General features: G+C 44.9%; 1 protein-coding gene across 3 annotated transcripts in view; it reads right to left on the reverse strand.

Moving 5' to 3' along the window:
• LOC306930135 (semaphorin-3F-like) overlaps positions 1-24,517 on the reverse strand; it is an 82,056-nt gene that overhangs the window by 29,994 nt on the left and 27,545 nt on the right. For all 3 annotated transcript variants that reach the window (XM_079510885.1, XM_079510884.1, XM_079510886.1), the window contains 2 exons: positions 2,784-2,944; positions 2,631-2,693 (listed from right to left, as the gene is read on the reverse strand). In XM_079510885.1, coding sequence (XP_079367011.1) covers positions 2,631-2,693; positions 2,784-2,944 — 224 coding nt within the window. The remainder of the gene's footprint in view (positions 1-2,630; positions 2,694-2,783; positions 2,945-24,517) is intronic.

The following is a 24,517-nucleotide window of genomic DNA, read 5'->3' on the forward strand; positions in this document are numbered from 1 at the left end:
AAGAGATTTGGTGTTGAGAGAAAAAAGGAAGGGACTCATTATTGAGCCCTGGGGGACCCCGGTCAACTAAGTATATAGGGTTAGTAGTTAATGTTCCTTCTCCTTGGCTCTGCCATCTATCATTTTCATTGTTGTTGAGGGTGTGTTTGGTTCTCTCTGCAGTTGACCTGACTCAGGATGCACATCAGCACACAATACATACCGTTTTACAAGCTCTGTGGCTGTATATTGCAAGCTTGCGTGTTTTCAGACAAAATGTAACTGTGCGTTACATTGTCTGAAAACACGCATGCTTGTTGCATCAAGTTTGCAGAATTCACAAAACATTGCTTAATATTTGCACATGGTAGTTTCATTCTGTATTTACTTAAACATTTCTAATTAAATAGTAAAAATAATTGATATAATATACAGTATTATAATAATATAGTTTGTTTTTTAATTTAGAAGAGAAAGGTAGAGCAGGGACAGTTTGAACGTTGCAGACAGACGGGGGTGTTTATCTGTCTTTATCTGTCTCTCCCAGCTGTCTGGATACTCTACCAACGCGTGCACGCATGCACACACATGCTCTACCAATGGGCGCGCACACACACACACACACACACACACACACACACACACACACACACACACACACACACACACACACACACACACACACACACACACACACACACACACACACACACACACACACACACACACACACACACACACACACACACACACACACACACACACACACACACACCCCTGGTCAGCCTCCCATCCCAGGGCGCAACGCTGCTGGTGATGACAGCTGGCCAAAAAAAGAGTACCATGCACAAAAGAGATTGTGTGTAGGAAGGGGGGATAAGCTATTTTGGCAAATCTCAGCGACATGACAGATGCACATCTCGTCATTTCTGTGTGTGTGTGTGTGTGTGTGTGAGAGTGTGTGTGTGTGTGTGTGTGTGTGTGTGTGTGTGTGTGTGTGGGGCTCCATTAGGGCGCGCGTTCGCGCATGTGTGTGTGTGTGTGTGTGTGTGTGTGTGTGTGGGGCTCCATTAGGGCGCGCGTTCGCGTTCGCGTGTGCGTGCGTGCGTGCGTGCGTGTGTGTGTGTGTGTGATATTCTATTGCACACATTGTCGTGTTCCCCCACAGAGAGCATGGATGGGATGATTGCCTCTGACCTCCTGCCTGAACCCACATGGCCTCTGGATTGCTGCTGAATTGTCATCATCTGTCATCCCCTAAAGAGACAGCATCTCCCAGCAGCACCCAATCTTATTTCTTATTTTAGTGATGAAATTCCAGCCCCTGCACCTCCCTCTCTCACTCACGCACGCACGCACGCACGCACACACATACACACACGCGCACATGCACGCACGCACACACACACGCACACACACACACACACACACACACACACACACACACACACACACACACACACAGGTGCGTCCAAGCGCATGCACATGCACACATAGAGGGGTTCCACTACAATGTAGTGGAAGAGGCTGTGAGAGGTGCGGGTCAGCGAGCGCATCCAAATGAACATTCTAGTTGGATAACTAACACCCTGCTCTGTGGGCACCAGCAGAGTTATTATCCAGAAAGCAATCATCACTCCCTGGAGCTCAGTGTGGATGCCCACCTACAAATCCCCACCTCCTTGGTACCCATTGTGGGGAGGAAGCCATGTGGATGTCTGTCTGTGTGTGTGCGTGCGTGCGTACGTGCGTGCGTGCGTGCGTGCGTGCGTGCGTGCGTGCGTGCGTGCCTGCCTGCGTGCCTGCGTGCAAATTGTATTAACCAATTTGCCTAGTCGCTGTGCAGAGCTGTAGCCTGTAGCTGTAATTCACATTATCTGATGATGACCCCCTGGTCAAAGGGATTATTGTGTGAAAAAGATGACATTTGTTTATTTTCTGATAAATGGATTAAGAATGTAGCCGATTCAGAGATCTTTCTGATCTGTTGGCCAGGTTAACCACTTACTGTGAGTCCGACAGTATATAACTTTGATCCCAAAAGTATACTGTACGTACGTACATGGCCCCATGCTTGTTTCCTTTTAACATCAAATCTTCAATCTACAATCTACAAGATCACTGAATGTTTTCGTATTATGACCTTCCCAGAATAGGGATAAAAGGTTCATGTGTTTCGGGATTAGCCTTTTATGCGATAACACACTGGCCTTGCACTCAGTGCTTGAGTGTCACAGCTTCCAAATTCCCGCTAGAGTTTAATTGGTGGCAGCTGTATGCAATCAGCAATCAAGAATGCAGCAATGGTAAATAAAGACTCTGCAGCTCATCACGCATTGGAGGACACTTTAAAGGCCTCCTCATCACATTCACACATAAAATTCCAAAGATTCTCTGAAAACATTCTAGTCTAATAAAATGCTACGTGATTACTGTATCGCGTAATTGCAAACAAAATCAAGTACAGGCCCGCTGCGGGTCAATCATGCTGGGGGTTTACAGCTGTGCCTTTTTCTAATTAGCGACCATCAGTGTTTAGTCTTACTTTGCCTTTATAAGCCAAATAATTGCTTAAAAGGACTGTTTGAAAAGAAGAACAAACAAACAATAATGTAGTTATTTGATATGTGATATGAGCGTACTTTACTTACATTTGTGTCCTTCCCTGACAAGACACATTCCGTCTTTCTCTGCGGGGGCACGGGCCAGTGGATCTGAGGACAGCAGACAAGGTTAGATCTAAACACAAAACAACCTCACGTTCCTCAGTTCTGGGATCATGTGTGTTTGCACCGGACTCTTACGATGAGAGGCTCCTTGTTGATGTCATGCAGATCCAGCGACAGGATATAGTCCTTGCTGCCCACGTACATGCGATCGTGGTCCTCGTCCATGCGAAGGATCCGGTAGTCCGTGGAGTTGAGCAGGAAGGAGAAATGGTGGGCAGTTCCAGTGGACCTCAGCTCTGGGAAAACACAACAAGAGAGGGAAAGATTAATGTCAGAATAGTGTCAAATTCTTGGATCCGATGCTGATTCCAATTTTGAAGAGCGCTAGACCATCGATTACAGGTGTTTAGACTGATTTTGTCAATATATAACTAAAACTATTTTATAATCCATTTGTGAACATTTTGTAAGCAAAAGAAAAGAAACAAAACCAAAACCATACCTTTGAATAAAAATAAACAATAAAATAAACACAATCCAATTGTATTTAATCACTTAAGCTATATTTATAAAAAAAAATCAGATCTAAAAAGCTCACAAATGTGTGACAACGTGACACATTTTGAGCTCTTGGATCGACAAATTTTGAGAGATTTTGGGCTATAATTAAAATAGTATTTTGTTAGGCTATTACGACATGCCCAAATTGGGGATGCCAGGCTGGATGTGGTTACAAATCGGGACACATATAGGCTGTATAATTACCGATACACTGGTGTAAAAAAAGTCACATAATGACCGGCCAGACCGTTATATATCGGTCAAGCTCTAGAGAGCATTGTTTTTAATCTTTAGCCATGGAGCTAAAGAACACAAAACAAATCGAGAAACAGACCACAGACACAGACATGGTAGCAGGAGATTTGCGTAGGCAGTTCACTTTTGGCACTGGATTTTTAGGCCACTTTGTGTGCCAAAAGCATGAAAATGCATTTATTCTTATTTCTGACAATCATGTTCTCTCCGTTTACTCTTTGCCAAACAAATCTGGACACGCACGCACACGCACGCATACACACACACACACACACACACACACACACACACACACACACACACACACACACACACACACACACACACACACACACACACACACACACACGTTATGCAAACCGCTTGTAAAAACCATGTTCCAAATCTGTTCCTCAGATTCTCCTAACTGAATTTACAGTAGCTGTCTGTCACTTAGATGCCAGTTTATTTTGTAAGTCATTTCAACCATCACAGCCTGCTATTATGGGGCTTGTGGACTGGCAAAAACCTGCAGGCTAGGACTGGTTTAAAGCAGACTGGCAACATTTGCCCAATACATGTACTCTGTGTGTGGTACACTCAAGACTCAGATTCTTTACTCAATACCAAAGTGTAGACATGTTCAGTTAAATGTAAAACTCCTCTATTCAAACTTGTACTTGACTAGGAAAAGTATTGGCATATACTTAAATACCCACAAAAAATAGATGCCTTGTCAGCTTGTAGAGTATTAAAATAGAGCTAAAATGGTTGTTTTGTAATAATAATCTAAATCTGCAAAGTAACTGGTAACTAATTAACTCGTCAAACAATTGTAGTGGATTAAAAAGTACAATATTTGCCTCTGAGATGTAGACGAGTAGAAGTATAAAGAGTTGATAAAAGTAAATACTCAGGTAAAGTAAAAGTAACTCAGAATTATACTTACTCTGAGTACATGCACTTAGTAACTTTTCCCCACAAATTCATTTTACGAGGATCTTACAGTGCAGATGTGTTCCACATTTTTTGGTGAAGGGTTACAGACAAGCGGTAAATTACTCTACTGTACGTGCTGCTGTATGAGACGAGAAAACAGAAGACTATAAAATGGCCATTTAATCCATTTTGGGCGGGAACCCCTTTTGGTGTTTTAAACATTATGTTATAATTTAGCTGTTGAGAAATACCAGATCTACAAGCTCATAGCGCGCCACCGAGTGGCGCACTACGAGCTTGTAGGTCTGCTATTTTTGAAAAATCGTGAAAATAATTATTTCAGAAAAAAAAAGAAAACTCGACGTCAGGCCTAAATGGGTTAATTGTGGCCTGTTCTGACCCCCCCGCCCCTCCATCTGTGCTTGGATCTCTACAGGTGGCCCTACAACATAAGAGCTGGAGTCAGCTTACATGTCTTCTATTCTATTCTATTACCGGGGGGGGGCACATATCGGTTAATGTTTGGGACCCGACCGTCTGGCCGCCCACCTCAGCGCCTCCCCTCCCCTCGTTAACCTCATCTATAAATTCCGCACATCTCTGTGAGTGAGTCGTCAGGCAGAAACCCTGTATCTCCATATATCAACGTTTTGTTGTAAATTAATGCCCTACTTCTTTATACAAGAGGGTGGCACAAAAGAAGTTATGAAAATAGCAGATCTACAAGCTCACAATGGCTTAAAATCCATCCATCTATAAATGAACCAAGTCTCTGTCTGTACGTACAGTTGGGTGCCACCGATATTGTCCCTTATCATTTGACCCATTTAGGCCTGACCTCAAAATTTAAAAAAAATCCTTCTAAATCCTCCAGTTTTCTGAAATAAATATTTTCACGATTTTTCAAAAATAGCAGACCTACAAGCTCGTAGCGCGTCACTCGGTGGCGCGCTATGAGCTTGTAGATCTGCTATTTTTCAATAGCTAAATTATAACATAATGTTTAAAACACCAAAAGGGGTTCCCGCCCAAAATGGGTTAACTGTTTTGCGCAGATCACGCACACCTCAGCAAAAAGAAAAGGACAATATCGATGGCCTCCAACTGTATGTGTACAATCCACATAACTCGATAACTGTTCGCCCCACGATTTCAAATTCGACACACGTGTTCCACACCACCGCAGGCCGGTGTCGAGTCAGTCAGTCCCACGGTTGTCCAGTACCGCCCCAAAAAGTCCTCTGCCTGGGTCTGGACAGGGCCGCTGCCCAGGGTCCATATATGGAGCTGGCCTGAGCCTGGAGCTGGCCTGTTCTGGCATCATTCTGACATCTGCATAGGCTCCATATTTGGGCATGCCTGGGACACATAATAAATGCGTGGGGCATGCATTTCCAACTTACATAGTTCCAGGCCAGTGCCCAACGGGCACCGCTCTAGAGGCTCTGGACAGGGCCCCTGCCCGGGCCCTAGACAGGGCCCAAATTAGCCTATTGAGATAAATCTCCATATATGGAACTGGCCTGTTCTGACATCTGCATTGACTCCACATACTGTATGGGCATGCCTGATAAAGAACTCCAAATATGGGCATAAAAGGGAGACAGACATAATAACTGAGTGGGGAATGCATTTCCAACTTGCATCGTTCCAAGTAGGCCTTTCCCCACGGGCACCGCCCTAGTAATAATAATTAAAAAAGGAACGTTTTTTTAACTGACAGCAACGATGTGTGTGTGTGTATGTGAGTGTGTATCTCGGGAACCGTCCACTGCGTCCAGCAAATCGCCTTCCCTTTTGGCTGCTGTATTGCTGACCCCCCCAAGGGAGTGCGGTGTGAGCAGCACACACACATCATGCAAAGTGAACTCAAATAAAATAAAAGTCACAGGCGTTGCCCACAACTGCTACTGCTATGTTTTTTTTGTGCTCCTGTGAATCCTTTTTAAATCCTACGTCCTCATGACAGCAGAGTTGATGCTGTGCAGAGTGTTTCCTTCTCCAGGGTTCGCTCACATCTCTTCACGCAACCCCCCACGGTGTCCACGAGGCTCCGCTCGCTGTTGTATGGCTTCCATTTCGCCGTTTAAACAATTTGGAAATGAAATTGGTCTCAAATGGCTCACACATGCGGCCCCTTAATGGCAGATCACTCACGTTTATGTGTGTGTGAGTGTGTTATCATTATGTGTGTTTCACATGTGTGTGTATGTGCATGTACCTGCATGTATTGTGAGAATGTGTCTGGGAGTATTTGTGTATGAGAGTGTGTGTGTGTGTGTGTGTGTGTGTGTGTGTGTGTGTGTGTGTGTGTTAGCGTGTGTGTGTGTGTGTGTGTGTGTGTGTGTGTGTGTGTGTGTGTGTGTGTGTGTGTGTGTGTGTGTTAGCGTGTGTGTGTGTGTGTGTGTGTGTGTGTGTGTGTGCGTGCGTGCGTGCGTGCGTGCGTGCGTGCGTGCGTGCACAATTTGTGCATACATGCAATATTAATACAATACCGAATGTACAGTATGTGGCCAGCAATGTCCCTGTCAAACCTGTGATTCGAGATTGAAAGTTGTATATGAACATTTCTTCATGGTCGCTTGCATCCAGCGTTGGATGCAAGCAACCAGAGAACCTGATCGGTCTCTCTCCATCTTTCTTCCCATCTCTCTAAGGTAAGTCTTCACCCAAAGCTTGGAGGGGAAGGTCAAAGTTGACCTTGCTCTTGAGTTGGTCCGGTCCCCGATGACACAGAGGAGAGCCCTGTTCATTTTCCACTCTGTCAGGTTCGGACAATCTATCCCGCTGTTGCCACTAGACAACCCCTACCCCCTCCCGCTGATGGTAAGGTCCATTGCATCTATGGGAGAAAGTTTGGAAACTGACTCCTGGATGAACAGGAGTCCATACAACAGCTTTCCCCGACATCTGTCCAAATGTAAACAGATAGTCTGTTTACACAGTTGGAAATGTGGGAGAATCTAAATGTTCTTAACCGCAGAAGTACTGTACTGTACCGTGCTGTGCTGTAAAGGACACGAATCCCCAAGTGAAAGGCTCCTCAGCTGTTGGTGTGTTGAGCTCATTCTGGAGCTGTGAAGTGCTACTGCCACGGTGTAGTGTTGTTGTGCTCAGTGCGGAAGTTAATATAGCAAACATGGGTGGTCATGTATATTTACCTCTCATAAGGCATATCCGAACACACTTGCTTCAGAAATGTCCATAGAGACCAACAGAAAGAGGGGGGTGGGGTGGGGAGAGAGATAGAGAGATTCATTGCATTGAGCAGTTCAGTAACTAGAGAGCAAGGACACAGGTGCAGGCATCGATGGCAGCCCGATGACGAATCACATCCGCACTGGATATCTTAAACCATACTCACACACAAACAGCACAGACACACAGTAACATAACAAGAGTGTAAAAAAGGTTTTCGCTGTGCACAGGAACCTTGAGCTCCCTCTCCCTTCATTGGTAAACACCCAGGGGTCTAGTCTGAGGCTCTGAGCCCCCCCATGCACAGACCACCAGCAGGATTCCTGTGGGTCCCCCTCAGCGACCAGGCACTACCCCTGTAGCTCCTCTGGCAGGGCCAGCACCATGGTGACATCCCACATTTAGGAGAGCACTAGTACTAGTCACAGCTAGTTGCAATCTGAGAGGAATAACCTTATATCAGGACTTACTGTAGGTCACAATAACTTCAAGGTTATCAGAGATACAGAGAGACAGGTAGTTGGGCAAGCAGCACAAAGACTAGTTGGCTAGACAAACAAATTAAAATAAATCACTCACTCCTAGAAACATCAGTTGTGTCAGGTCAATACATAGCTAAATCCATAGTGTTAATTTAACTAAAAAATGGTTAAACAGACCCTTACGGATACTTTCAGAGTAAATCACTTTAACAACCTGTCCAACAACGTGCCACAGCTCTTCCACTGACCTTATCTTTGTCTAACCATCACTCAGGATCACTTGATCAATAACTGAGGATCATTTGATCGATAACAGAGCATTTTGATCAGTATGGGTCAGATCTCAGCTAATCCTGGGTGAAATGACACGACTGCCTCAAAGCAACTTAATTGCAGGCAAAAGCCAATAGGTCAGGAGTGTCCTGAACTCAGTCTGGGAATTGGTTGATAAGGAGGCTTTCACATCTGATCTACTGAAGACATTAAATGCTTGCTTGAAAACATACAATCACAACCGGACACAACACAAAATGCCAAGAAATCCAATGGGAGTATTTGGAGTGACAACATATAGAAATGTTAATAGTTGATGATGCCAATGTACTCTTCTTCATTATATAGTGGATTGCAAACCAAGTAGGTTCATATCGCTGCCTACTGTATTTAAGTGTGGACCAAGTGTGCTGTATGGAGCTATATTATGAATGTGAAAGCTGAGTGCTGGGGAGGGCAACTGTATTCAGGCACGGCACCAAGCATCCTACCTAACTGAAATATGAAAATGTTCTAAAATGCTTATACTTTTCCAGGTCAAGGGTGAAACAAGATAGAACATGGACTACAGCATTCTAGATATTGAGAGAGGCTATTGACATTTCGGAACAGTCTATCATTCAATTGCTTCGGATTCTGCCAGAAATGAATGGGATACTAATGTAAAATACAACAAAAATACATGTACAGTAATTACCTATCACATTGACCACTACTGGTATTCTGTGGTTTGTTTTGCAAGCTGGCTTTGTCATGCAATTTAGTTTTTTGGCGAGCTACCCTGCACTTCCCACTTGAAATATACATTGTTCCTTCGAAGCTTTCTTTTCCAAAGCAAACTCGCTCTGAGAATGAAATACCATTAACAGATCCTGAAAAAGTTCTCTGGCTACGTTTAAATTTAAATCAAAAAAGAAAGAAGAAAGAAAGAAAACGTCTTGGCATACGAGTCTGCTGTGCACATTCCTGGTAGGTAGGGTTACAGCGAAGACAATCATCTATGCCTACGTGGTCTGTAGTCTCAGATAAATCCATCTTCTCGATATTACTCCTCCTGTCTGACGAAGTTTAATGTTGCCCTCTGAAAGTAAGAGGGATCACAGAAACAAAACATAGCCTTGACATGGAGTTAAATAGTATTATTTAGAGCCAACCGGTAATCGTAAATTCATGCAATGATAGGACGCGAGTTCCTGCCCATGGCAAGCATATGATCTGCTTTATTTCACCAAGGATCCCTTCAAGGCCAATCATTACCAGACCCTGAGGCAGACAGAAGCAACTTAATTCCCTTTCTCTCTTTGTCTGTATGAGTACGTGTGTGTGTGTGTGTGTGTGTGTGTGTGTGTGTGTGTGTGTGTGTGTGTGTGTGTGTGTGTGTGTGTGTGTGTGTGTGTGTGTGTGTGTGTGTGTGTGTGTGTGCATGCGCGCGCGTGCGCGCGTGTGTGCATGCGTGCGTGCAAGTGTGTGTGTTAGAGTGTGAGCACACCTCAATGTTCAAAGAGCTGAAAAAAATGTGTACAGCACAAAATATTGCTGACAAAGAGATTTGTGGATAACACCACAATAGCGTTGCGCGGGTGTTGCAGTGTCCACCATGGTGGAGTGTTTGGGCTTTGAATCCACCACGGTGCATCTGACATGGCCAAGCATCTATCTATACGAACACAACCGGCCGTGTTCGTGGAAGGGAAGCTGGGTGGGGAGGGTGATCTTTTGTCGCTGCGATAGTGACTCCTTTGGGCTGGGGTGGTGGTTGTGGAACGGGAGGAGTAGGACGGAAGCATTACATCCTCCCGGGGAGGCTCCTCACTGCCAGGTGGCATCACAGAAATGTGTGGGCATGGGAGAAATTTGAGGTAAAAAAATAATTGGCTACACTAAAACAATACAAAATAAATCACAATAGCGTGAAACCAGCTAAACAGACATTATCTATTGCTAATGCACTCCAGCGTGTGAATGACATCTGCTGGGAAACTGAGCCTGCCGTCTGTCCACCTGTTGATGTGATCTTTCTGCACTCTGGTCATTCTCCACACTGTGGAGCAGCCAAACTATGTGGCCTGCTGGCTGACCATGTGCAACCCGGCGCAGCTAGCCAGGGTAACTTGGTATCCTTGATGCATGCATTCTTATATGCATGTACCTATGAGGGTATGACTGTGCACACATGCGCACACGCACGCACACACAGTCGCACACACACACACACACACACACACACACACACACACACACACACACACACACACACACACACACACACACACACACACACACACACACACACACACACACACACACACACACACACACACACACACACACACACACACACACACACACACACACACACACACACACACACGGAACGCAGAGGAGCCAGGCAGCACCCCCACAGTGTAAAGGCCACTATCAGTGCAGGCAATCTGCCTGCACTCTATAGGGGGGTGGGGAGAGGGTATTCGAGGATGCAGACAACCAGAAAATCCCTCATTCTTGCCCAGGAATCGGAATTGGCACGCTGTCTGAATGCTCAGCTTCCCTCATGTCTCATGAAGCAGAGGTGTGCTCTCACCTTGCTATGGCTCGTCTCTCCATAAACGCCATACAATGTAATATGAGTCTGTATGTATGTATTGCTCTCTTTGCCAACAGTGAGCAATAAACATGGTCTGTATATATATATACATTTCATGCCATGCCCACATTAGCAGACAACTTTCTTTTTTTTAATGATCTCTTTACAATTTTTCAAAAATTCTCGACATTGAGTCATGTTTCCTAATTGCCCCATTCAATCATTGTCACTGCTGACAGCTACTTGGTCTTGGGGAGGGAGGATGTAGACAACTGTGTGTCTCCTCCGATACACGTGACATCGCCAGCTGCTTATTTTCACCTGACAGTGAGGAGGTTAACCCATGACACCTGACGTATAACATGAGGAGGAAGGAACATGCTATGCCTCCCAGTTCTGTTCCCTTCTGAACAGGTGCTGTGACTAACGTGTAGTTGAATCAGAATCAATCTTTATTGCCACATCACATTACAATACAAGTGACATGGGTGAAAGTCTTGGTTGTGCAGGCTCATCATTGCAGTTAAAAGATTAAAGTCAAAAGAAAAACATAAAGTGCGTATAGTACATGACTAATCTACATGATACAATGTATGCAAAGAATAATAAAAAATAGTTGATGTAGCCTACGTGTATATATAAACTGGAATCTCTATTAAAACAAGAGTTCAGTCTGTGCAGTGTCACCAGACCTATATAGTTCTTGTCCAGCAGTCTAATTGTTGACAAATAGTCTGGTGGTGCTGCTCTTGATCGGCTTGTGTAACGTTTGCCCGGCCGTGGGTGCAGTGACAGAGATCACATGCCCCAATCGATTTCCCACCTGTGAATATGGACGGTTGTATTAGTTGGAACGCGCGGCAAAGATATATATCCATGGATTCTGAACCAGAATCAACTTTATTGTCACAGTTTTAAAGTAAAAGGTGGGTGAAATGTGTTTTTGTGCATTGTTCCCATCGTGTCATTCTTCCAAGAAATACAAGAAAGGGAAGAAGAGAGGGGGGGTGTAAGGAGATCAAGGCAGGAATGAAGAAAGTTTGAGCGCTTTTAACACAAAAAGTACAAATAAAGGTTTTCAGATAATTTAGAAGCTTGTTTCACAGTGTACAAGTTTCACCGTAGTTGTAAGGGATACTGTAAATGGACACTTGCGGGATTGAATAATGAAAGCGACTGAATAGACATTGCAAACCTCAAATTCCTAACTTTAAACCCTGGCTTCCCTATATTCTGGGCATTTCATAATAGGTTAACATTCTGCGACCATTCTGGCAAAATAGCTGATTTACAACGGGTAGCAACGCCATAGACATAAAAAGGAAGAGGCCTCGTCTGGCTCTGGGGCATCTGTATACGCTTTTACTAGGTTTCTATATCAATGAGCAACGCACCCTGTTGTTAACTTGTAGATTGGCTTTTTCCACAAAATAAATTTGGTACTGTATATAGAGGGAAAAAGTAGGGGTAATTCGGTCAACTAAGTGCACAGGGTTTAAGTGCTTAACATACACATTAGCCCTCGGTACAGTATAACTGGTGTAAGGACACACAGAGGACATCGGGGGACATCAGAGGGGCAGAGCGACAGGTAGCGGAGCCTTATCGCCGGGGCCTGTCAAAGCTTTGCGTTTGCCTCCCATCGACAAAATCATAATCAGGCTGTCGCTACCCGCTGGGGCCAGGGACTAGTGACTCAGAACACATGTCACACTGCAGCTGATTGCTGCTTACCTCAGCCTGTCAAGAAGAAATAATTGGTGCCAGATTACTGTATGTCTTATCTCACAGCTACCGGATGCTTTCACTCTGATACACTTCACGCTCTTCTGCCTCCAACTGACGCACGCACGCAGATAGACAATCACACTGTGCGTGTGTGTGTGTGTGTTGTTGCTGTGGGACGGAAACCTTGTATGTCCGAAAACTTTTTTTTTTTTTTTCTGAAAAAAAAAAAAAAAAAAAAACCTGTGATCCAACGTAGCTTAGACTTTAGTCAAAAGGTCTTGTTAATTGGTTCAATATATATTTCTGCACAGACAGATGTGTCAACCACACATTTTGGGCATGTCAATAAAGGTAAAAACGCAAAAACAAATCATGAGATCAGTCATACAATACGAGTATACACTTCTACGCTTTATAAAATAGGACATTCATTTATGTAGAAACATGAATGGATGAGGTTTTCTGCCCGGCACCAACACTATTAGGTGGGGTACATGCCTGCGTGTGTGTGTGTGCGTGTGTGCGTGTGTGTGTGTGTGCGTGCGTGCGTGCGTGCGTGCGTGCGTGCGTGCGTGCGTGCGTGCGTGCGTGCGTGCGCATGAATGTGTCTGCAAGGAAACAGCGCAGCAGAGCCTTGTGCTCCTCACAGCATCAAACCAGGGACAGCTGTCTCCCCAATGCACAAATCAAGAGGAGGAACATTGATTTCAGCAGTGTTAACTTCCCGAGTGCAAACAGGAGATTATAACAAATCTATTTCTGCACTGGTGGATGACAGGAAAGGTTAATTAAAGCGTCAGGGAGAAGTGGATTGAGGCTCTCTTGACATACTGACAGTGAAGGTCAGCTCATTTACTTTGTTTCCCCCAGTCTGCCTCAACTTTTGAACTTAACCTGACTGAGTGTGGGCACTGGGCATGGGCACACACACACACACACACACACACACACACACACACACACACACACACACACACACACACACACACACACACACACACACACACACACATGATGCAGATGCATTAATGATAAATGTCTGCAGACAATTGAGAGTTTTGGGAGACAGAAAATAGTGACTATAGTGGAAAATTTGCATTGTAGCTTAACAAATCGTCAGTAAGTGTTGTAAGCAGATGTGAGATTAATTGATGGAGATGTCAGAGAGACCTTTCTATTTAGCAGAAATAACAATAGTGGAAGTTTTTGACATTGAAGTATTTGGAGCAATGATGCTTAAGCTGGAAAAAACTGCGTCAGTGTACTGATGACCATGCAGACATTATTGCTTTTTCATCATGAGGTGCTGGTTACTGAGCTGTCAGATGTATTGGATTAAGTGCTAAGCACTGTTAACTTTATAAAAGCAAGACCATTGAAAAGCCACCTGTTCACCACCTTGTACAGCAGATCAACAGTCTACTACTGGACAGTTTGCCGTGTGTGTGTATACATTATGAACTGAGGGAGGAATTACAAAGCTTATTAACCACAGATTTATTGGAATAGGAAAAAAGGACAGGGGTCGATCCTTGGGAGACTGCGGCCAACAAAGTATAGGGTTTAAGTGGATAACTGCAGATAAATCAAAATAAAATTATGCAGAACTGCTTGCAGATGAGGAGTGGTGTGCAATACTGGCATACATGGTGGATTTTCCCCCATGTGAATGAAATGAGCCAGCAAATGTAAGATAGAAATGAAAAACTTCTAACAATCACTGGTAAACTGCACAGGTTCTAATCAAAACGTGTTCTCTGCCAGCACCATGTGGAGAAAGGAATATTTGAGATGTCTCCCGATCTCGCCTGTACTGGACATTCAATCACCTCTGCTTTGTATTTCTCAGCATTTAAACTCTGGGTAGAAATGTGCCTTTTATTTCCCCTCAGCTTCCATCAAAGACTGGAAATAAGGCTTGGAAATGGTTTGGAAATTAAATACAGCAAGAGTTTTTGATTGAGTGCTTCAAAGGAATACCCAACCACCACAGACAACCTACCTGAACACCTGACTTAAAAGAGAGAGAGAGAGAGAGAGAGAGAGAGAGAGAGAGAGAGAGAGAGAGAGAGAGAGAGAGAGAGAGAGAGAGAGAGAGAGAGAGAGAGAGAGAGAGAGAGAGAGAGAGAGAGAGAGAGAGAGAGAGAGAGAGAGAGAGGAGAGAGAGAGAGAGAGAGAGAGAGAGAGGAGAGAGAGAGAGAGAGAGAGAGGAGAGAGAGGAGAGAGAGAGGAGAGAGAGAGAGAGAGAGAGAGAGAGAGAGAGAGAGGAGAGAGAGAGAGAGAGAGAGAGAGAGAGAGAGAGAGAGAGAGAGAGAGAGAAAACAATTGACCAAGAGCTGTGTGTGAGCCAGCCAGAATGTTCATCCAACAAGTTCAAGTTTGACCTATGTTCCAAGTAAAAGGATTATATATATGTGTGCCAATTTATAATGTTTAAGTGGTCAATGGGATAATGGTGTGGCCTGGGACATTTTGAATATAAAAGTGTGCAACATTGATAAACCTTCCAGACAAGAGGTTGCAAAACGTTTGACTTTACTTACACTTACAGTAATTCAAATAGCTTCCAAAATGTAGTACAAAATGACAAGCAAACCTCATGTATGCTTCATTATTTGCACAGCAAATATACGTAATATTATACATTTTGATACTGTGGAGATCGAGGTCCTGTTACTTATTTGCATGTATTTGTAACCCTGATTGATTTAATTGATTAATTGCACAACATATTGGCACGTACTTTAGTAACTTTCACAACATAATTTGCACAGCAGAGTCTACATTGAATACATTGACTTGCTTCCTGTTTAGCTAAGCTGACAAGAGCTCAGCCAACGAGTTCCACATGGGGAAACAAATGTTGGTGTTTTGTGATTGGCAAGTGCAAATGACATTTAAGAGCAATGCAATATTGATATAGGTTAAGAGTGCAATAGGCCTATAATGAGTTGAGTTTGATTGAATGTTTAACAGTACCTGGTATGTGTTTCCAGTGTAATTGGAAAGAAGCAACACAAAAGCAGAGTAAACTAGAATGCTATCTGGCCCTAAACAGTAAATACACTGTGGCAGAATACCTGAGCACTGTAACCGACCCAAAACAAAGACAAATCTTAACTAGGTAGGTACAGACTCAGCACATCGAGAAAGGCCGTCATAGGCAGACCTGTATCCCGAGAGAAGACAGACTATGCACGCACTGCACACAAAATGAAGTGGAAACCGAGCTACACTTCCTAACCATCTGTCCACTGTACCAAGACATCAGAGACACATACTTCCCACAGATTACAATCACCCACAGAGATTTTGAAAACATGACTAATGACAAAAAACTCCCATATCTGCTGGGCGAAGTACAACAATGTGCAAACACAGCAGCAAGATTTGTAATTGGGCTGGTCCATAGTCAGGATGGCAGAGGGGTTGTGAGTGATGTGCTTTTGGCAATTATATTTACTAGACCTGTACGTGCCCGTCGCAGTCGGCCACCGGCCTACTTGGGAATGATGCAACTTGGGAACCTAATGATATACGTTGTCATAGCACCCGTCAGCGTACGTGCCCGTCGCAGTCGGCCACCGGCCTACTTGGGAACGATGCAACTTGGGAACCTAATGATATGATATACGTTGCCATAGCACCCGTTTTAACTGTCAGCCGGTGTCCCACGTGGAGATCTGTGTATGTGCCTGTGTGTGAAGACTGCAAACTGAAAAGTGTACTTGGCAATCAATTGGGCCCACTGGCAGAGCCTGATCCCCCTTAAACAACACTGACAACGTCATGTGGAGCATTGAGAGCATTATATGGCAAATGTCAAATGCCATTTCCAAAATCTGCCCCCAACCAAGAGTCTAAGACAGTTATGGAAAATTATATTATTATTATTGGAACACACATTTTATTTCACTTTTAATATGTCCATTCATTTCACGTTATGTGAATATTATTAATATTCACATATTGCCATATATATATATTGTACATATTTATATGTACTTAGCAAATAACGTCCCATAGCTGAGGGGTATGTATATACGGACCTGGTAGAGAAAGAATTAAGTTGAAGGTGTATGTATTTATATATTTGTATATTTGTTAATCTAACCCTTCGACATGGTGAGGCAAAAAGGCTGCCAGTTTCAAACAGACAGTTGAGCTGCTGAATTCCAGCCAAAAATGGGGCATTCTAACCCAGAACAAGGTCAAATACTTGGTGTTAATTTAACTCAGAAGAGCATAGCAAAGGAACCAAATGAGCCCTCATACCCTCCCCCAGCCCCTCACCGTCTTCCCAACAGCCCTGCGACCGCACAGCTGGTCAGAGGTCACAAGGGCCTGAACGTGAAGGATCATTCTTGTCCTTTACACGCTTCAGCATAATAAGGATTATCTCTGGGGGCCGTCAGGGCCATGGGGGCCACAGAGCACAAGGACCGGAGAGGAGGAGACAGGGCTCTGGGTGAGATGATTTGAGAGAGGGGGAGGTCAAGGATTATGGAGACATGCTGAAGACTCCAGGTGGGAAATGGTCAAGAGGGGAGAGGAGGTTTTGCTAGTATAAAATCTTCACTGTTATGTGGAAACCTTGTATGTCTAAAACCGTTACACAGAAAACAGTGGGTTCACTCCTCAGTTTGTTTATAAAATGCTCTATCCCAGAGACGCTGTCTGGGCCCATAACAAGCCATTGTATGCACGTGTTTGTGTTTGTTTGTGTGTTTGTGTGTGTGTGTGTGTGTGTGTGTGTGTGTGTGTGTGTGTGTGGGCGTGTGCGTGTGCGTGTGTGTGTGTGTGTGTGTGTGTGTGCGCGCGTGCATGCGTGTGTGAGATTGCGGTTAGGCAGATGCTTGAAGCCCCTGTAATGATGATGAAGCCATGTTTGTTGTTGTAAGCCATGGTGGAGCTGGCAGTGGGTGGGTGGGTGAGGGCTTGGCTTGGCTTGGGGCGGGTTGTGAGGGTTGACAGTGGTGCTGGTGGTCAGTGGTTACAACAGAGGTTAAGAGGGGATGGGGCAGGGTGGTGGGTGGGGGGGCTTAGTGCAACGCTGAATAATGAGACAGAGCCGGCGTGAATGAGTGAAAAATCCCTCCTCTCCCTGGCCGACCTCTGACCCGCCACTTCGAACAAACACTCCTCCTCCCTCCATCAGCTGTGCCAACACAACGGATGATGGATTTATGTGTTCTTGCTTATTTATGGATATACCTTCTAATCCTCTCCTCTGCCAGCCCCCCCACCCCCTCTTAAGCCCGATTTTATACTTTGTCGTAGGAGGGTGTTGCGCTACAAAAATAGCAGATCCACAAGCTGACAATGCCTCACGGAATGCAGCACGTTGTGAGCTTGTGAATCCACCGCTCGACACCGTCGTAGGACGGAGCACAGATTAGGCTTCAGGACCAGTTCAAATTTGCATTGCAGCAGAAGCCATTAAGATAAACCCTATAAGCCCCCGTAAGCTCAATTAGTGCTGAGCCACTGTTGATTGGCGGCACAGGTTGATTCCACAGTCTCACTTTCTACTTATTTCAACTTGAAGCAGTTTGATTTGGGAGACGCCCTCTCAGCCCTCTCAGCTCTGCTTCAAGGTCACAGAGGTAAATTGAGAGAGGCCATTAGGAGGAAGTGTTGACTCATAAGTCCACTAGGGACAAACATGTGCCTCTCTGGGTGTTCCACTCTCCAGTCACAGCACTGGGAACCCACCATGCCCTCTCAAGTCATTTTTCACCCATAGGAGCGAATGGCATGGCAGAGGGGGGGGGGGGGGGATAGAGGTGGGTGGAGGGAGAAGTCCCCCCGGGTGGAGAAGTCTGACACAGAGCCTAAGAGCTTCCATTTATCAAAGTGCAAAAGGAAAAGGAGCCATGGAAACTCCGTTCTGAGGGGAGACACAGATCCCCGACATAGTGCTACTTCTATAGACCACAGAGAGGGCTCAAATCCCCTCTTCTGCTCCTGGAGGGGCAAAAAAACACTCTGCCCCTCTTTTTAAAGTGCAGTCCTCAAAGGCACACAGAGGCTTTCTGATGTGTATTCTAATCATGATTTGGACAGTGGACAAAACAGCCCTCAGTGAGTGCCCAAGTACACATAAAAAAAAACTCTGACAGAGATCTTACTAGCTTATAGGTGAGAGAGCAGGGGAGTTCTTGAAACCTTGTGCCTTCTCCGAATGAGAACAGCACACCAAGTACTAAGAATTCTGTTTTTTTTAACAGTTCAGTGCTCTCTTATGCCAAACCAGTACCTATTACTGCTGCGCAAACAAATTAGAATGTGGTTTTCCAGCGCGTTAGCTGTGGGGTTGATAATCAGTGGTATACCAGAAAGAGATTACACTGGCATTATAGAGCTACAGTATATAAAAGATACAATCAATGTGTTACTTCATTTCTAGTTTTTCTTTTTGAGTTAGACATTGCACATGGAGGCACTGTACAGGGGCATTATTGTGTGTGATATTGTGTAACCCTGTGGTTGTTGTGTACACAATATCGGGCACTATATAGCCACAATAGCCACCGTGCATTGTGAAGTGTTCTCGATTGCTACATTTGACATTTTCATGTCTCGAGGGGTCATCATTGTAAGATGAATAACATTTTCAAAAGCCCATCCTCACAATCTGTAAATAACATGTGTCCAAAATGAATGCAAGTCAAGCCCAACACACACCGTCTGTGAACGCCACGCGTCAAAAAAGCCGCCTCCGTTATTTTCAAAGAACCTATCCCACACCGGCGGCGGCAGACGCGCGCTGGCGCGCTTTCACGCCTCGCCTGACGCTCCGATACGCCGCTGTTCTATTTTCCAGGTGTTGCCGCGCGGCCTCCATCCGGGAATCCGTGGGCGTGGCTGGCCAGCCGCGCCCCATCCTGTGGGTGTTGCTGTGCGGCTATGACGCGCGGCAATACTGTGCCGCGTCGCTGCGCACCCGCTTCACAGACGGTGTGTGTTGGGCTTCACTCAGTCAGGGTGTACACTGTACATTGTAACGGCTTAAAGTAGTCAGACAAGCATTTTTACAGGAGATAAAAAATATCTCACATTTCATACTTTCCATTTTTTTAGACACATCACAGAATCATATTTACTTCTGTTCATCAGTGATGATGAGGGTTCAATACCTAATCTAAATAATAGTCTACAGTAGATGAATACAGTTAATTTGTTCCCTTAGTAACTTCAATGGACCATTCATTTCTACGTTCCACTGAAATATAGGCGATGGCCAAAGTCAGATAAGCAACACCGGTGCTTCCTATTTCACAAGTCGTACGCGCAATCAAACACACTCATCTCTCCGTGAGGAGTGATGGGGAAGTAGGCCGATATCGTCCCGAAACATCTTCAGCCATTTCTGTCCTGCAGCATCCCCCTGGTGTTGTTTTAGAACGGCCACCAGCCTCGTGCACCATCCAGAACACAACGGAAGAGTGTTGTCATCGTGGCAGTACTACAGAAGAGCACGACACTGTCGGCACGCCATGGTCATCTATCTATGTCCCATCACCCTCCCCTGGTGCTGATTAATGCCTCCTCAGATTGATCTCCCTGCTTCCTTTAACACCTTACCCTTTTCCATCGGCCTGTCTGATCCTGCAAGCATCCTCTTTACTCAGCCGTCTGCATACCATCCCATTGAGATAACGCATCATCATGCCCTCACTGCTTTTCTGTAGCATGCAGCATGTCACAGGTGGAAGGGGCAGGGTGATAGGGGGTGCATTATGTATGCAATAATGCTCCTTTCTCAATTTGACTTTTATCAAGTGTGAAAATGGGACCCTACGGGTAAATGGACTGCATTTATATAGTGCTTTTTCTATTATTTTCGACCGCTCAAATGCACTTGGCTCAAATGCACTTGGCAATTACAGTACGTCATATTCACCCATTCACACGCACACTACAACGTAACACAATGTGCAACAATGCGGTGACACACACCATGCAAGGCACCAACCTGCTCATCGGAAGCATATGGGTTCAGTTTCCTGCTCAAGGACACTTGGAAGCCTGGAATCGAACCAGGAGTGTTCGGGCTCCCAGGTGGTTGCTCTGTCTCCTGAGCCACTTTATTCTTTTGAATGTTACTGTGTATGACTGTAGATTTATGGTTCACTCATAAACTGGGAGGGATGGGTGGATGGTAGAGCCCCCAGTCATGCTTAAGGTATGCTCCTTCTTACGATGTAGAGCGCAAGCAAAATGTCTGGTCTACAAGCTCACAACGCGTTGGTTATAATGTTTGGCCAGCTACACCAATCATACGACAATGTATAAATTGGCCTTTACAGCCACATATTGCTTCAAATGTGCTTTCCATATGCTCTGTGCTGTCATGTTGGACATGAGAAGAGGGTGGCCTGTTAGTGGTCTGTGATGTGAATATTAAACAGATAGCGAATGGTCCTGACCCCTGTCCGATTAGCATGACCAGCCAAGCCGGTTAGCCTCTAGCTACGGGGTCAACGGAGTCTGGAGGGGTTATCAGACAACAAGTCACTAATGGGGCAGAGCGCTGAAGGAACCAGCTGTCCCCTCACGGTTCACAGCGTGCTGCCATGGCCTGCCACCGCACACACCCACTTGACCCCAGTATCTGTGCTCCACAAAGCGCAGGGTCAGCCCCCTCCCTGACCAGGTACGTGTCAACAGGGACTCCCTGGCCCGGCCCCCTGCACTAATGCCATGTGACAGGCAATAGACAAACAGATGAAAAGGGGTGATGCAGCGGGTTGCAGAGCAGCGTGGCGGGGTCTTAAAGATGGGGGGGTACATCATTCTGTGAGGCCCGTGCAGGCGAGGCGACTGCCTGCTCATCCAGCTGACAGTCTTTGTGTTCTGTTCGCTGCAGATGGAAGCTTCACCACAAAGGCTGTGACAGGCATGCGTAGCTGTGAGACATCAATGTTCCACTCATACAAGCCCCCCCCACCCCCCGAATCAACCACCATGAGAAATATGAAATTGCGATTTTTAAAAGGAGTGCCACTCAACTAAACCTCATTCCCACTGAGGCAGAGCTTGTGGCGTGAGAGAGATTTATGACTTATTCCTGATGCATCTTACAATCTATAACAATATGTTACAGAACTAAGCATTGCATGGATCATATTATAATACATGTGCCAGGTACTTTCATAATGCTTTTTTAAACTAATGTCACTCAACTAAACCTCATTCCCACTGTGGCGAAGCTGTGTTTTCCTGTGGCCACTGGCGAGAGAAGTCTGTGGTGTGATTTATGACTTGTTCTTGATGCATCTCACGATCTACGACAATATGTCACAGAGCGAAGCATTGCATGGATCATAATACATGTGCCGATTCGTTCATGTGCCATTATACAGAATATCTGACTTTGTTCGATTAGTTACCACTGCGAGCCATGGGCTGATTGATGCTTCCATGGACATGGTGGGTTCAAGTTCCCTAGGAAAACACATTCCCTCAAGAGAGGCCCATTGCAAACAGATAAAACATACCATTCGTCTAGCATGCCATTCCATTAGTGGCAGACTGTACACCGGTAGACCAACAGATCAATATGGTATTGACCTAGACGCAGGATATTGGGCAAAATTACACATCGAGCACAAACCCTGCCTGCGTCTTTTATACTTTGCAACCACAGCCTTGGCTAAGAACAACCAAAACAGGATTCCCGAACCGAGTAAATTGTAAAACAAAAACACTGGTGCACACATACACACAAAGGGAGCCCCCCCGACAAGTTATTACAGTGTACCTCTGAGCTGTTATTGTTTCAGAAGAGACCAGGCTCAATATTATGCTTGACCCTCTTGTAATGTGAAACAGAAAGTGTTGGGAGTTTGAGCCTAACAAGCTCCAGCACAAATGAGCTGTATTTTCTCAAGTCTCTCCCAGGTTTGGGTTCATGGGTTTGTGTTCAATATTTAGAAGTAGGACCCATGCACCCAGGACCTTCAAAATACTACATACTTAACTATTTCTTTATCTTTCTACTTGTTATTCTTAACTACTTTAACCACATGATCCATAAAGTCAGACAAAGGCAAACATTCAGCAAAAACAGCAAAGAAGTTTTTTTGTAGAGGGAAAAAGAAGGGGGGCAAGTACAGACCCAATGTATAGGTTATTAACCATTGATATAGTTAGTCTAGAATGGCAAAGAACTGAAGCCAAATCATTTTACTTGTGTGCTTGTATATGAAATGTAACAAATCTTGAATGGGCTGCCTCATTCAGCCAATACTAAAGGCTGCTAACATACTGTGTAAAACACTGCTCCTTCATAGATTCATATCGGCTATATGTCTGATTCTCTCTGTTCGTACTCCACTAGGCTCCTCCTCGGTGAGCTCCTTGGTGGCGTGACAACTCTTAATGCACTAGCCTGCAGGATTTCATGCTGTGGACAAAAGTGCTTCTCAGATCAGGGCTGCTGATGACATACATCACTGAGCCCTCAGAGAGCCTTGCATGCAGCGTCCTACTGCTTTTGTTTACCCCAACAATTGGCATCATTTGTCTTGTTTCTCCCCCCCCCTTCAAGTGACATAAACACAGCAAACTGTTCAGAACCCAGTGCAAGCTCGTGTTGAGTATAACAGACATTACTATACTTGTGAGGACATCATCTTAAGACACCAATTTTATGACATTACGATTTCTTTCCCATTTCTAAGTGTAACCCTAAGGCAAAAATAGCATATCTACAAGATCACAACATGTGGCGCTGCAATGCATGGTGATCTTGTAGATCTGCTACCCACCCACTCGCCATGAAGTAAAATCAGGCATAACTCGAACCCCAACCTCTAAACCTTACCTCGAAATGGTTTATCCTCCTATAACCATAACCCCAACCTGAATCTTTTCAGAATTGTAAGCCAGGGAAATTGTCCTCCCAATGTTTATTTATCAAACTATACTTGAAGGGACATTTGGCCCCCACAAGTATAGTAATATGAGTACACATACACATTAACAAACATATTTGATCCAGACATTGAGTGGAATGCAGCAGGAGTGGATTTGTGCGGTCCAGGGGGAGAACGCAAGGAAAGAATTAGACGCCTGACTGCAGTGAGTGACAGGGCTCTCCTGGAGGTTGATAATTTGCTGTCTGCCTGTTGGGCATGAAGGGAGACGAGAGGAGAGGAGAGTGGATTGATGAGGAGGAGGACTGTCAGTCAAGGAGGAAGGCCATTCCCGCGATGGAGGCAGTGATTGTGGGAACAGAGGGAATGGAAGTGTAGGGGGGGGCTGGCATAGAGGAATGCAGACAGTGGGAATGGGTTGGAATTTTGGAAATGGAGGGGCGGGGATGAAATGTACAAATTCTGTCACAGTTGGAAACTGCCGTAAAAGTCTGGCACTAATTACATTTTAATTGTAGACTCATGTTACATTAAAAGTTTATACAATAATGCCCTATTTAATGTGTCGTACGATGGTGTTGCACAAAAGTAGTAAAGAATAGTTGATCTAGGAGCTCACAACACGTCGCATTGCGACCTAGAGCGTGAGCTTGTAGTGTTGCTATTTTCACAGTTTTTGAAAGATTTGAAAGACTCGCCACCGCCTCCACTCCCTCCTATCCAGTGTCAAGGTCTGGAGTTAGCTCTGTTGTAGGACGATGTACAGTTGGGTGCCACCGATATTGTCCCTTATCATTTGACCCATTTAGGCCTGACCTCAAAATTTTAAAAAATCCTTCTAAATCCTCCAGTTTTCTGAAATAAATATTCTCATGATTTTCAAAAATAGCAGACCTACAAGCTCGTAGCGCGCCACTCGGTGGCGCGCTATGAGCTTGTAGATCTGCTATTTTTCAATAGCTAAATTATAACATAATGTTTAAAACA

The sequence above is a fragment of the Electrona antarctica genome (assembly GCF_951216825.1).
Source record: "Electrona antarctica genome assembly, chromosome: 9".
Classification (NCBI taxonomy): domain Eukaryota; kingdom Metazoa; phylum Chordata; class Actinopteri; order Myctophiformes; family Myctophidae; genus Electrona; species Electrona antarctica.